This window comes from Chionomys nivalis, chromosome 22 (assembly GCF_950005125.1).
Source record: "Chionomys nivalis chromosome 22, mChiNiv1.1, whole genome shotgun sequence".
In the NCBI taxonomy this organism is placed as follows: Eukaryota; Metazoa; Chordata; class Mammalia; order Rodentia; family Cricetidae; genus Chionomys; species Chionomys nivalis.
Window position 1 is genome coordinate 12,025,984 of NC_080107.1, and position 15,045 is coordinate 12,041,028.

The following is a 15,045-nucleotide window of genomic DNA, read 5'->3' on the forward strand; positions in this document are numbered from 1 at the left end:
AACTAAACTGAATGCTGGGAGAAAGAAGTCAGAGTCTGGGAGAAGACATGGAACTGCAGCCAGAGACAGACATGTTGAAACCTGGCCGGTAAGCCACAAGACTCATGGTAAAATATAAAATAATGGAGGGATGGGTTAATTCTAGATGTAAGAGCTAGCTAGCAATATGCTTAAGTAATTGGCCAAGTGATTTAATTAACACAGTTTCTGTGTGGTTATTTTGGGAGTCCGAACAGGCAGCCTCCTTACAACATAGACTTGCTCATGATTTTTTCCCAGTTTATTTGCATAATCTGCAGTACCCTTCCACAGTGCCATGGGCTCCAAATTGGATTCTGTGAGGAAGGGTATGCCATGGGTTTGACAGTCTCAGTACCTCTAGCATCATAGAAAGACTGGCACTCAGAGTATAGAGAAAAAGCTCACAGTATTTTCAGTAAAAGAACTGAAAAAAAGGTAACCCAATTGAAAAACAACTAAAAAATAAATTATGGGAAAGAAACTTGGAACAAACAGATTATCCCAACTACCCCAGAACAAATAGATAATGCACACACAGAAAGCTTGGAAGTAGGTTTTTTATTGCTATATTAAAAGTCAAGAAAAATAGATACATATATTCCCTACAAAATTATAAAATAATCAAGATAATACTTTTCCATCAATGTACTGAGATAAAAAGACAAATTTATAGATAGAATTATTTCCCACTGAAAGTGTTCAGGTAGCTCATGAATGAAGAACAGTCATTTTTCCTCCTCTACATTCCTATCAGACCTAGAAGTTATGGTAGTTTCCTGTGGGAGTTCTCTTTTAAAAAAAAAAAAGATGAACATCTAAAGCTAAATATTCCATTACATTACAAGTAAAGTTGACATAATATGTGACTGCCCCCTTTGTATTTTTCATGTGCAGCCATGGTCAGTGAGTGTGCACTGGGGCTTCCAGCTCTGCAGGGAAGAAAACCTAATTAAAATGCAATTTATGTTGTCCTTTAGAAAATAGAAACTACTTGTCACCAGTCCTTAAAAAGTACACTTTAATCTATCATTCCAAGGTCCCAGACGCTATTTCCAAGGACACAGATGCAGAGAAAACCACCCAGCTAACGGGAAGAAAGTGCCGTGGAGGCTGAGGTCTGTTTGACACCGGCACAGGGGAGCTGCACGCTTTTGATGACATTAATTCAATAAAGTATATTCATTTCGATTTCTCACCAAGCCCTGGGAAAGAGAAGCCTTTCATGTTGATGTAGATCAGTGTTGAAATAAAGCTTTCTTTCCTGAAATTAGATTACAGGGTAAGCCAAGCCAGATAATCTCTGCAGAGGATATAAGCTATAATTATTTGGGGGGGGGGGTTCAATCACTGTTTGGAATTGATACCCAAGCCTTTCTTCTCCCCTATTCTTTGCAGACTTTTTAATGTGATATTTTGGGGGGTAGATGCTTTAGGTAGGAAACATCAGCTTTTGAAAGATAAAGGTATAATTATCATCGGAATAAAGAGCCCATTAAAAGAAGAGGCTCAAATAGAAAGATCTTTTCGATATATTGTGCTATGCATCCTTTCATAAAAGCTGGAGAAGAAAGAGAAGAAGCACCTATAATATTACCCTCACATTAGCCCACTTGAGGGAGGAGAAAGGGCCGAGATGAAGGGTGCTCAATGCTTCGCAATGCAGCTATTCTAGTGCCACACAATTAGTGCTGCGCTGATAGCCTCTGTGGTCCTCTGTGGAAAGGATAGGGCGCCATGATACTTGGAGCCCAGTTATGAGCCTCCCCTTCTTCCCCCAGTATCACCCCGGGATTTTGACTCAGCTCTTTATGTCAAGTCATCATTTAGCAAACTGCTCGGTGTAAGCATGTAACTATTCCTTCTTAGCACACATGTGAACTTTATTTGTTAACTGGACTTCTGAGATAGGTGCCATGTATCCCAGGATGGCCCTGTATTCCCCATCTAGCAGAAGACCTTGGGTCTGTCACTCATAGTCCTTTTGACGCTATTAACCGATTTTGAAAATAGAATTCATTAAATTAGAAGAAAGCAAAGATGCATTGAGGGAATTCTGAAGTGTTATGAAGTTTAAGAGCTCTGAAAGTTCTATCTGGGCTTTGGAAATAAGCATATCTTTGTTTTGTTTTGTCGAGACAGGGTTGCCCTCACTGTCCTAGAACTCACTCTGTAAACCATGCTGACCTCAAACTCACAGAGATCCTGGCTCTACCTCCCGAGTGCTGGATTAAAGGCGTGAGCCACCATGCCTGACTACGGAAATAGTCACATTATGTAAAAGGATTTTCACTACATAACAAACATGCTAACTGCATTTTGCTGTAAACTACAGTTTTTTTTATCCACATTAAAATTCTTGTGTTTGTTTTGTCCTTATTTTTTATTTAAGAGACAGAGCTGGGCTGTGTGGCCGGTGGCACATGCCTGTAATCCAGCATTTGAGAAGTGAAGGCAAGGAAGGCGAAATGCATGTTCAAGGTGACCTTGTCAGCTGCACAAAGAGTGAGGCCAACTTGGGTTACTAGTGAAACACAGGTTTCTCTATGCTGCCCAGGACAGTTTCGAACTGAGCCTCAGACACCAGCCTCTCAAGTAGTGTGGAACTATAGGTTCACACATCCGTTCCCAAGTGTTACAATCAGAAAATACAGCGAAAGCAAAAAAAAAAAAAAAAAAAAAAAAAAAAAAAAAAAAAAAAATCTCCATGAAGAATCATTTCCTCAGTTACAACCTCAGGTTTCCCTCAGAGCTGAGATAGAACTCTGGCCACGTGAAAGATTATCATCACCTTTGAATCTCAGTTCTCTACTAGAACTCCAAATTCCACAAAAATCAGGAAAGAACCTGCCTGACCCTAGGGAAGGACAGCTCAGGATACAATTCTCTCCGAATCGGAAAGTCCTTCAGTGCCTAAGATCATGAGGAACAAGAACTATAAAGACTTAATATTGAAAGCTGAGTATCCTAGCCCACATCTTCCTGTCAGCAAGACTTGATGCCCTGTTAAGATTAAAAGGACATGGTGGCAGGCTCTGGCTTGTTGGCAGTGGCTGAGGTCCCGAGATCAACGTCTAAGACTATACGGCGCCTTTCCCACCCTCTAAAGGGTCCCCTTGGAAGAGGACCAAGGGTGGGTAAGGCAGCACCCTGTAACAACTCCACTAGACGCCACTCGGGGACTTTATTCAGGGGCGGACCACAGAGCTGCCAAGTAGGATAAAAGCGAAAGGAGCATAGTGGAATGTAGGATTGTGGGCAGAGGAGCCAGACTGCCAGGGTTGGAATGTCAGCTCCACCGACTGAAGAGTTATGTGAAGTTGGGCCAAGTTACAACCTTTTCCAAGCTTCGGATCTTTCGCCTAAAAAACGGGGCCAGTAACAATACCTGCCTCACAACGTCTGTCTGGAGACTACAGGAGCTAATATTTGTAAAGTGCCCAGCAGGAGAGTGGCTGGCACATGGTAGAGCCAGGGAAGCACTTTGGAAACTTGAGGGAAAGCGTTCGTCACGTGCGCATGGATGCAAAGCGGTTCGTTCGTGCAGCGTGAGCTCAGGCGTGTTTGCATTGCAAGTGGTTCAGAAGCTGAGCTGTGAGGTGACCAGCTCCTGGGAGTCTAGGCGCTGTGGGCCGAGTGTAAGAAAATCTTTCAGGTCTAATCAGAGATCTCTTTAGCTGTGTTTGACCCAGCAACTGCTCTGAAACGGCCTCATGTGAGCTCAAACTGGCTGGAGAGGGAACCGAGGTGGAAAAGGGAACCAATTTTCCTAAAACGCCATTCCTTGCAACATGTTTTACTTACAACAGCTGTGTGGCATAAGGGTTCAAACACTGTTCCAGGTACTTGTGATTATTTTAAAAGTTAGGACTGGTTCTACCTTGTTCTGAAATCTCTGGGCTCCCAGAATTAATGAGGCATAGCGAGAGGCCAAGGGTGCTGTCTGCTCAGCAAACAAGCCCCGGGCAGGCACATCCAATTCTTGGGTCCTCAGGAATAAAGAAGAAACAATCACCACTTAAATTGATCAAGCACTTTTACATTTGGTAAGGTTCGGCCTCACGATACAAACGCTCTCGGGAAATCCTCCCTGGTGACCACAGTATACATTGGCACTATAACCCAAGTCACCAGCGGCTAGGCAGGAGAAGCTGAACTGTTGGGCTGACTTCGGGAGAGAAATGTAGGCTGCATCTACATTTTACATGGTGGATCTCTGGCCCGCATCATCAAGGCCAAGGGTTCTCTTCCTGGCTGCTCCATCGCTGCTCAACTCTGCATCAGCGGTGTCACGGCTGCGGTCCGAGCTTATGGCTATGGCGCCTTCCAGTCCATCCGTGCCTCCACTTGGTTGAAGAAGGATAGAACCTGGTTCTCTGGGACGCTTCCATTGTGGCCTGGTGACAATCCAGAAGATGAGGGCTCCAAATACAACAATCAGAACGCCCAGTGTATTTGTAAAAACACCCTCTGGCGGGAATGAATGGTACGAAGGGTTTTTCCTATGAAGAAAGAGAAAGCGGACCCAGTTACAAGCAAGCACACGGCAGACACAGAATTCACCTCCTCAGAAAGAACCATAGCACAGCTTCAACAGAAATGTCCTCACAGCTTGGCATTAAAGAGACATTTAGGTTATACTGTGAATACTTTAAAATTCCAAGTAAGAAATGAATATAGTACTTGGGATACCTCATATCATTTAAGAACTGAAAAAAATACAAACAAAAATGTATACATACTATAATTACAATTAATCTAAAAAATGCACCCCCAAAAGATGAAAGCACACTCTATAACCCCAATAATTCTGTTTTTAGTGATGATAACTATACTATGCGTATGGGATAATAAATTAATTTTTTAAAAAATTTTAATTTTAATATTAAAATGGCTACTTATGGAGCCAGAGAGATGGCTCAACAGTTAAGAGCATTACTGCCCATCTAGAAGACCCAATTTGTTTCCCAGCACCCACATGGCACCTCACAACTGCCTGTAACTCCAGTTCCAGGGGATGCAATGACCTCTTCTGGTCTCAGGGGGCACAGCAAGCATGCAGTAGACAGACACTCATGCAAGCAAAAAATAAAAGTCTTTTAGAATAGCTATCTATATTATATTTCCCCAGTGAATAAATATTTAAATTATTTTAGCTTAAGAATTAAGGGAGAGAAGACTCCAGACTTACAGGACAAAAAACAGTTTCTCTGTTATTCCCATGAGGACTGTTGCAATCACCGTTCCGAAGAGGAGAAGTCCAGAATACACATGTACAGGCATGATGACTGCCCGGAGAGATGGCGGAGCCCATGGGAGCAGAAAGATCAAGAAGCCTAGGACAAGCTGAACATCAGAGCACAGTGGTCATCATTTGACTTCAGTTTTAAATTACCCTTCATGGTGGCACGTGCCTTCAGCCCCAGCGCTCCAGAGCCAGAGGCAGAACCAAGGGGCAGAAAACGAACAGCAAATTTCTCTGTGCACAGTTCCAACATCAAACAGTAACACCTAGAATATGCCCCGTTTCAAATATCCTTCTAGAAAATGTGTGCACGTGCCTGTGTGTGCACACGTGCGTGTGCACCAGCCTCAGCTTCCCAAGTGCTAGGACTGAGTGTGCCCAGTTTACACAGTTGATGTTTTAAATGTACACATGGGGCACCTCGCTTTTATTCAGTGACAGCGTGCCTTGGAGACAGACAGATGTTTTTATTTCAACGTATTTGTCTAATTTGATTTGTTTAATAGTTAATTCTCTATTTCTAAGGTGTAGCAATTTTTTTACTAAGTATGAAAGGAAATACATTTTTTTCCTTCCCCCCAAATCAAACACAGGACACATAGCTCAGAGTGATACCAGGCATGGTGTCACGACCTCTGACCCCAGCACCTGGAGGCAGAGGCAGCCAAATTTTTGTGTGTCCAGACAAGCTCCAGGACAGCCAGACCTATAGAAAGAGACCTTGTCTCAAAAACCAAAACCAGGGCTGGAGAGATGGCTCAGAGGTTAAGAGCATTGCCTGCTCTTCCAAAGGTCCTGAGTTCAATTCCCAGCAACCACATGGTGGCTCACAACCATCTGTAATGAGGTCTGGTGCCCTCTTCTGGCCTGCAGACATACACACAGACAGAATATTGTATGCATAATAAATAAATATTTTTTTTAAAAAAAAAAACAAAAAACAAAACAAAACAAAAAAACCAGAAAGAAGGAAATTGACAGTGTGTTTCATAAAGAAAAACCAAAAGCTGCCCAAGTTAATTTCCTCAGTAACTAAGTCTGCGGTGGGACGCTTCTTTACCGAGGCCAGTAAGATCCCTGCGCAAAATGATGTCTGTTCCGACCCCACACTTCTGTTGTTTTGGCTCCCGGCTCCTGCCCATTAAGATTCTCCTCTCCTGGACAGGCTCAATAGCTATGACGAAACCCTGCCTCAAAATAACAAAAAAAAAAAAAAAAAAAAGAAAAAGAAAAAAGAAAAAACAAACAAAAAGATTCTTCTCTCTTCAAGAAAATAAAAGATGATGCAATTGCTATCAGATTATTGAATTTATTGAATTTAAGAGCAGTGTTTTCTTTTTCCAAGGACTAATTTAGGATCTATAAGTCTAATCAAAAAATACAAAATAAAAGATAAAAAAAGAAGACTGGGGAGATCACTGGTATAATTGGTGTCCAAAGCCCTGAGAACTTGGAGTCCATGCAGTTTGCACTGGTAACGAATAGCAAGCTTTGGATGGGCTGTGAGCATATCTTATGTTCACTTACTATCCCGATATCTGATTATGTTGAGAATGGCCCAGAGCATTCCTTCTTGGTATGTCAAAATATTCCTGGAGCTCCTTCAGTGATTGGTTCTATTAGTATCCAAAGGCAAAAGTCCTGATGCCCACGGTGTGCTTCCCATGTGGGAATATATAGTTCAGCTCAATGAAAGCTAGGAATTTTGTATGGTAGTTTTCTGAACCGCACCTTCGTGTCTTTTATTGAGACATCCTAATGAAATACATAGTTCTCATAGTCTTGTTTTTTGACCATTTTTACTCTAAGGTCCTCAATGTTATCTCACTTCTTTTGTGACTTATGATGTGTACATGTTTCTTTGTTTTTTCATGACAGTGTCTCACTATGTAGCTCTGGCTGTCCTAGAACTTGCTCTGTAGACAACGCTGGCCTCCGTCTGCCTCCGCCTCCCCGAGTGCTGGGATTAAAAGTGTGCAGATATGGTCACTGAAAAGGCAGCTCCACCTGCGGCTCTGGTTGATATCATCTATCTCCCCACTGTACCACCTTTCTATCAGTTCCCCCTGGTAACATTCCAGCCTGGCTCAGCTCTCCTCACGACAAACCCTGGCTGCTAGGCCCAATGGAGTGAAGGAGCCCAGGGAGGCTGCATCAGTGGAAACTCCTGGTCGAGAAAAGCTCAGCCCTGCTTGCTGTCAGCTTCTCCAACCAGACCTCCGTCCACGCTGTCCTCCTCAACCCACATTTCCTCTTGGCAAACCAGGAGCTGCTTCTGAGAAGAGCTTTGGTATGCTGCCAGCACACCAAGCAAAGTGTCCCAACCCAAGGACTCCTTCCCTTTCTTCAGTGACAGCAAAGTTCGTGTTGCATCTCTGAATTTCCAGCTGGCTTACAACCTGCCTCATGGAGACCTGCTTTTAGATGACTCTGACTTTCCAGTCCTCACAAACCCTCCTTTTCTGGTGGCATCCTGTCAGCGTTTTTCGTTGTCCAAACTTCTCTAATGAAAAGCAGAAGAGAAAAAACAAAACCCACACAAATATTCCCCAGATCTCCAGACACCACCTTCGGCTCCCAGCGCTCTCAGCGACTGCCCACATTGTCCACATTCTTCCTACCCCACTCACCCAGAGGGCCTGGCAGAGGTTTTCTGCTTCCTCTTCAATCCACTACCACCTTGCTTCTGCCCTCCAAGGACATCACTGACTTGCCACCACCAATCCTGAGGGACCGTTTCCAAGTCATGTCTGCAGATCTTCCCTGGAGCATCAAACATCCCTCAAGTCCCGGAGGGCCCCCCACGGTCCCCTTCTCATCTACCCACTGGCTCTCATTCTTTCTATCATGTTCTTCCCAAGCCTGGTGTCTAAATTTCACATCTGAAATAACTGGGATCTGCTCACTGTCCTTCACTGCCACCATCACCCCCGTATGCCAACGAATCTCTCCTCCGAACCGCAGAACGTCTTCTACTAGACTTCCTGTATTGATGTCTCTACATCTGCCAGTTCGTGTTCCCTATCCATTGGCAGCCTTCCTTCCTCTTCCTCAAACACAACAAACTCCTCCCACAGGCTAGAAGATGCTCTGAGCTTCCAACCCCAGGACTGTGGCTCCTGTTCTCATATGGAACCCCTATGTCTCTTTATCATCAGAGTGCTCTCCCAGAACACTCAGAACCCACCGTCTACCAAACACCCAGCTACCCGTCTCTCCTTGCAGACATCACAAAGGCGGAGGACATGTCTCTGGGATCCCGTATTTGTCTTGTGAATGATGTACGTGCCTGCTTAGGAAAGTACTTTGCTGTAACAGATATTTCACTCTGCTAAATAAATGAATTTCACGGACATAAAGTGCATGTTCTCGACCATGAAGATACCATGACGCCTAGTAAAAATAAAAGCTATCATTTTCGATCACAAAGAACCCTACCACACATTTATACTCTAGTGACAGCAGCTAAAACATCATTTCAATGTGCTCTGCCCAGGGCTGAGCCTTTTCAAGCATGATTTGGTTTTGATTCCTATGATTTTATGAAGGATCATGAGCCTTGCTACTGTAGGTGAGAAGTTAAAGGAACTCATTTAAAATCAGCACCTACCAAATGTAGGGACCGTGTCAAACAGATTTCACTAGGCATTCAGCTGCAGTATTTGAGAGGCAGAGGCAGGTGGATCTCTATGAGTTAACCCAGTCTATATAGAAAGTTCCAGGCCAACCAAGGCTACACAATGACACCCTGCCTAAAAAAATTAACACCCAAATAAGTAATAATAAAAAACAAAACAACCAAACAAGAAACAAACAAACAGAGGTCTCACTAACTGCAAATCCTATGTTTGTAAACACCACATGTCCCTTGTGTGTGAACAAGGAAGAAGCTACCAGCCAATGTCCCTTCCTCCAAACAAAACCAAGAAGTGTTGTGAAACCAAATTTCTGAGAAGTCCAGAGAATGCAGAGGCAAAAGAGAACAAGAATCCAGCTATTTCCGATCTCACAGAATGTCCAGATGATCAAATACATTTTTAGTTCACTGTTGAAATTTTTAATCTACTGATGCCATTGGCTATACTAACAGATTAAAGAAGAGAATAATCTTTATCTCAACAGAGAAAAAACATGCAATAAAATCCTCCTGATATACAAAGAGTAATGAAAGCTTCTTATAAAAGAGCGAGAGGAGCTAGAAACTGTCCGTAAGCTGCCAGAAACACCCTTTCCCAAACAGGAGTCAAGGATTCTTATCTCTTATTCCACACACTTCTACACACTTCCCCAGCTTCTCCTGGACAGTCTAGGGTGCAGAGACAAGAGCAGGTGAAAAAGCTGTCATTGCAGATAGATGACAAGGCATAGACGACTCAGGGGAAGATGCAGTGAAAATAATCCATATGGAGAAAAAGGAAAGGGGCACAAAACCCCAGCACCCCCTAAAGCAGATTCCAGATGAGTTCAGCGTGTAGGTGTTATTAATAATGCTAAGAGAGTGGAGGGTGGTGATGCATGCCAGTAAACTCAGCACCTGGAGGCAGAGGCAGCAAGTTGGCTGAGTTCAAGACAACCTGGGCTACCTGATAAGATTCTCTCCAGGAAACAAAACAAAACAAAACAAATCAACAAAAACAGAGAAAGGAAGAAAGGGGAATGTTTTGCTCCAAGTAGTTAGGGTGGGGAAGGTGGAGACTTCATAATGAAGTCATAGAAAGAGAACAAAATTGAAAAACTGTAACCTTGGATGGAAAATGATTCGCTTGGCTGCATTACAACCAAGAGTTTCTGGAGAGAGAAAGATAGAGAGAAAGTGCAAGATTCAAATTGGAAGAAAATATAGAAACACATCTCAATAAAAAGGAAGTTGATTCAGAATTCCTGTAAGTCCTTAAAGGAATACAAACCTATTTTTATGTACCAAAAAAGCAAAGCAGGTACTAGAAAATGAGTGAATATTAGAACCACAAAAAGAATCTTTTTTAAAATTTATTTATTTAAAAATCTAAAGTATTCAAGTGTGTGTGTATGTGTAGCTGTGCCTTGGTGTGGGGTGTGGAGGTCAGAGGACAGCTTGTGAGAGTCACTTCTCCCCTTCCACCCGTGGGTCCTTGGAATCAAACTCAGTCGTCAGTCTTAGCATAATGTACTTTTATCCGCTGAGCATCTCACAAGCCTAAAGGCATCTTTTTTTACTCACTGGTTTGTTAGGAATGAGGAGTTTGAAGAGGAGGTGAAGAGCGTTCTGAGTCTGAGACCAAACTGAACTACATAGTGGGATCCTGTCTCCAAAACATGGAGGTTAGGGGCTGGAGACAGAGCTCGGTTGGTGGAGTGCTTGCCTAGGGAGTTGATTAGTCTTCAACCTGACACAAATTAGAGTCATCTGGAAAGACAAACCCTCACTTGAGGAATTGCTGCCATCAGATTGCCTACAAGCAAGTCCGAGGGGCATTGATGTGGGAAGGCCCAGCCCTCTGTATTTGAACTACCTCTGGGCAGGAGAGCTTGGGCCACAGGAGAGAACAAGCTGAGGGGGCAGAGGGATGACTGGGTTGTTAGGAGCACTGGCTGCTCTTCCAGATGGACCCAGGTTCAATTCCCAGCACCCACATGACAGCTTACAACTGTCTTTAACTCCAGTTCCAGGGGATCTGACACCCTCACACAGATACACATGCAGGCAAAACACCAATGTGTGTCAAATAAAAACATGTAAATTAAATTAAAAAAAAAAGCAAGCTGAGTAAACCAAGGACAGAAAACAGTAAGCAGTATACCACGATGGTCTCTGAGTCCGTTCCTGCCTCCAAGTCTCTGTTTTGAGGCCCGTCCTGGCCTCCCTCAATAATAGACAGTAACCTGTAAGATGTCATAAAGCTCTTTCTTCCCCAACTTGGTTCTGCTCAGTGTTTTGTCACAACAGAAAATCAAGCTGGATATCTCGCAAGCACAAAGCCCTGGGTGCGGCGGAACACACCTTGGGTTCCTAACACTTGAGAGGTGGTGGCAGTAGAATCAGGAGTTAGATCAGCCTTGGCCGCCTGGTAAGGTGGAGGTCAGCTTGGTCCCATGAGACCCAGTTACGAGCAAACATAGACAGTAGCTAACAGAAACAATACTGTTGAATTAGTTGCCGTAAAAAAGTTGTGGGCTGGAGAAGTGGCTCGCTGGGTGGCTAAGCGCTCTTGCACAGAGCCTGTTTGGTCCCCAGCACCCACATGGTGACTCACAGCCATCCATAACTCCAGTTCCAGAACTGATGCCCCTTTCTGACCACCAAGGGCAGCAGGCATGCTCGTAGTACACATCTATGTGTGCTGGCAAAACACTCGTACATGTAAAATAAAAAAATTCACATAAAAGATCAAGCATAAACTGCACCTTAATTTGGAACATAGTGTAAAATATTTTTGAAACTAACTAAAGAGGCCAAATGGACGTAGTAGCTCCTTTTCTGTTGATGTCATAAAGTGCAATGAACGAAGTAACTCATGTAGTAAGGAGGAGTTTATTTTGGCTGAGTGTTCCAGAAGGATAAGAGTTCAGTCCATCACGATGGGTAGGCAAAGCAGGGAAGGACAGGAATGGTGGCAGGGACAGCTGAAGGCCCGCACCAAGCAGGGAGAGTGAGCTAGACATGGTGGGAAGCCTTTCATCTCAAAGCCTGTCCCCAGTGACGTACTTCCTCCAGCAAGGCTGTGAGCCACCCAAACCTCCCCCCAAAGTGCCACCAGCTGGGGGGGGGGGCGGGGCAAGTGTTCAACTGCCCAAGACTGTGGGAGCCACTGCTGCGATGAACAACACATTTACTACTGTATTCACAGAATGTGGTAAAAGTATAAAGCAAAATCAGAAATCGAGGAAAGAAGACTCCAGGAACTTGGAGACTTCTAGGGACAGGAGCAGCTCCAGAAATGTATGATCAAGACTAGGTGGGTAGAGGGAGAGGGGGGGGCTGTTTTTGGAACTAGATAGGCTGTGAAACCACAGAAGTACCTATAATTATAGTGATTCATAACTTCTATGCACACACGCATATGTGTACAAACTTGAGATTGTTTGATTTTAATGTCCTAGAGGCTAAATCTCACAGGGAGTCAAGAATCCTGGGCTTGGATTGTTCACAGCCCATCAGTCTGCTGTAGGTATCACTGTTTGCCATCTTCTAGTTTGTTAATCAAACAACCCAGACACCAACTGTTTGGCAGGCAAACCCTGATTTTACAGTGCTGAACTCAAGCCCAGCAGAAGATTTAATCTTAAAAATCTTTCTTCCTCTTCATCCTCTGAGCTAGCATTGTTCCTTGCACTGAACTGGAGGAGCACAAACTGATCTCATAAAGTACGGTGACATCGGTGACATCGTGCCGGAGGAGGACCTTGATGGGGAAGCAGGCAGAAAATGTGGCTAAGACTAAAGCGGTGGCTTTTGGAGACTGAGGTATCCTGTCCTTCCCACAAAAGTGGTGGCCACAAGGACCAGTATTCACAGTGATGTTGTCTCCGCCGGGAAGTGAAAACTGATTTCTCATTTCTGTGGATTTCACCTAGTGACCTCACACATGCATGGCATCCCCAGCCCTCTTTTATTTTCCATGTTGAAACAACGTCTTACTAAGTTACCAGGACTAGCTTTGAACTAGTGATCCTCCTGCCTCAGCATCCTGAGTACCTGGGAGTTACAGGTCCAGGCTCCGTTTTTGGTTTGTGTTTGTTTTGTTTTGCTTTGTTTCCTGCTGAGTTGGCCTCTTTTACTCCTTTGGTAAGCTCGTAGAGCCACGCCGCCCTTCTGGCGGTGAAACCACCAGGTAAGAGCCAATGCAGACGCAGCTCCACGCAGACACAGCACGGCTCCAAGCACAGTCCTTCCCCTTTGCTGCAACTCAGAACACAGTTTGGATTCTGGCGTTCCGCATTCTGGGCTCAGAAGTGCTTTTTTGCTACACCAGTTGGCTGAAGAGTCAGACAACTGACTTAGCTTTCTAGTGGCTTCTTACCAGCAGGCTCCAGTTCTTCTAGGAATACGGCGGAATGGGTCGGCTTAATCGTGAGAAACCAAGATGCAGTCTCTCAGAACAGCTCAAGCACACGGGCAAGCACGTGCCACAATGCACACGGGTGGTCTGAGGACAACTCACAGGAGTCAGTTCCCTCTAGCATGTAGGCCCAAGGGATCCAACTTAGCATGTGGAGCGTGGTAGCAAGCATCTGTACCTGATGAGCTGTCTCAATGGCCCCAAGTCTTTCCTATTTGGTTGTTTTTTTATCATTAATGTTTAGCGTTGCTTACCCATTGACACAGGACATACAATTATTCTCGCAACGTTTGAATCTTTTCTATTTACTTTGATGCTTTATGTCACATACATTTTTTTAAAAAACTATGTAGTAAATATGCATTTTTCACCCTATATGACTTTTGGATTTTTTACCAACCTTACCAACCTTCTGGCCTTCTCTATCTTACACCACACAGACTATACACATTTTTTTTTCTCTTTTCCTTGTCTTGGATTTTATATTTAGGTCCTTGCTGTATGAGGTTTTACTCTTTTGGCTCTTTAGAGCCCATCACCCAGTACAAATAAATCACACACAGAGGCTTATTTTTAGTTATGAATACCCGGCCTTAACTAGGCTTGTTCCTTGTCAGTTTTTCTTAAATTATTCCGACTACCTTTTGCCTCTGGACTTTTTTTTTTTCCCTTTCTCTTGCTTCTGTATATCTTTCACTCTTACTCCACGACTGGCCAGGTGGCCGGGTGGCTGGGTGGCTGGGTGGCCGGCCCCTGACATCCCCCTCTCCTTGTTCTCTCTTTGTTCCTCCTTTCCCTCCCCGCCCAGATATCTCCTTTTATTCTCTCTGCCCACCAGCCCCATCCATCCTTTCTCCTGCTTTACTATTGACCATTCAGCTCTTTATTAGATCATCAGGTGTTTTAGACAGGCAAAGAATCACAGCTTCACAGAGTTAAACAAATGCAACATAAACAAAAGCAACACACCTTAAAATAATATTCCACAACAGATCCTTAATCTAGGTTTTTTTTTCCTATTGTGTGATATGGTATGTTTGACTTTCTTAAATGCATAGAATATGCATGTTATTATAACATGGAAAAGTTCTTCTGCGTGCGTGGTCTTTCCTAGCCTCTCTGGTCCTTCTGTGTTTGTTTTGCTTGCAGATAACTCACTTGAAACAAGGAAGGTGTCCCTTCATCTCTTCCTTAAAAGTTTCTTGGTTATTTTGGATATGATTTCTTCTACATAACAATTTCTATGATTCCCATATGTTTACATTGAAAATAATGTTAAGCATAGATACTAACTGAAAGAGGAAAGATTTCTATGTTAATTTTTCTCTTTGAGTAACATAGTATCTCTCTGATATATTTGTGGTGGTTTGAATGAAAATGGCCCCATGACTCATAGGGAAAGGCACTGTTGGGAGTTGGGACCTCTGTTGGAGTGGGCAAGGCCGTGCTGGAGGAAGCATGTCACTGTAGGTGGGCTTTGAGTCTCAAAAGCTTAAGCCAGACCCAGTGATCTGAGGGAGGTTCTGTTATCCAAATAGAGCTATTTTCCTTATTGGTTGAGAAGATTACAGTGGGTACAGAACTTTTTCTGTATCTTCCTTCTGCCTGGCTCCTTCCCATTCCCATCACATAACTCCAGGCTGGCTAACAGATAAAGAACCAAGAGTGTCTCAAGAGATTAACCATTATTTAATGAAATCACATCACTATTCAAGGTTTTGAAAAGACATATTCATTTAGAAG

At 43.6% G+C, this 15,045-nt stretch overlaps 1 protein-coding gene across 1 annotated transcript in view; it reads right to left on the reverse strand.

Moving 5' to 3' along the window:
- Nucleotides 1–564: 564 nt before the first annotated feature.
- The window catches only part of LOC130864873 (plasma membrane ascorbate-dependent reductase CYBRD1), a 29,033-nt gene continuing 14,552 nt past the window's right edge, over nt 565–15,045 (reverse strand). Inside the window, exons 3-4 of the mRNA XM_057755701.1 lie at nt 5,210–5,364; nt 565–4,520 (exon numbers count right to left, since the gene is read on the reverse strand). Of these exons, the coding sequence (XP_057611684.1) occupies nt 4,220–4,520; nt 5,210–5,364 (456 nt within the window). The 3' untranslated portion in view covers nt 565–4,219. The remainder of the gene's footprint in view (nt 4,521–5,209; nt 5,365–15,045) is intronic.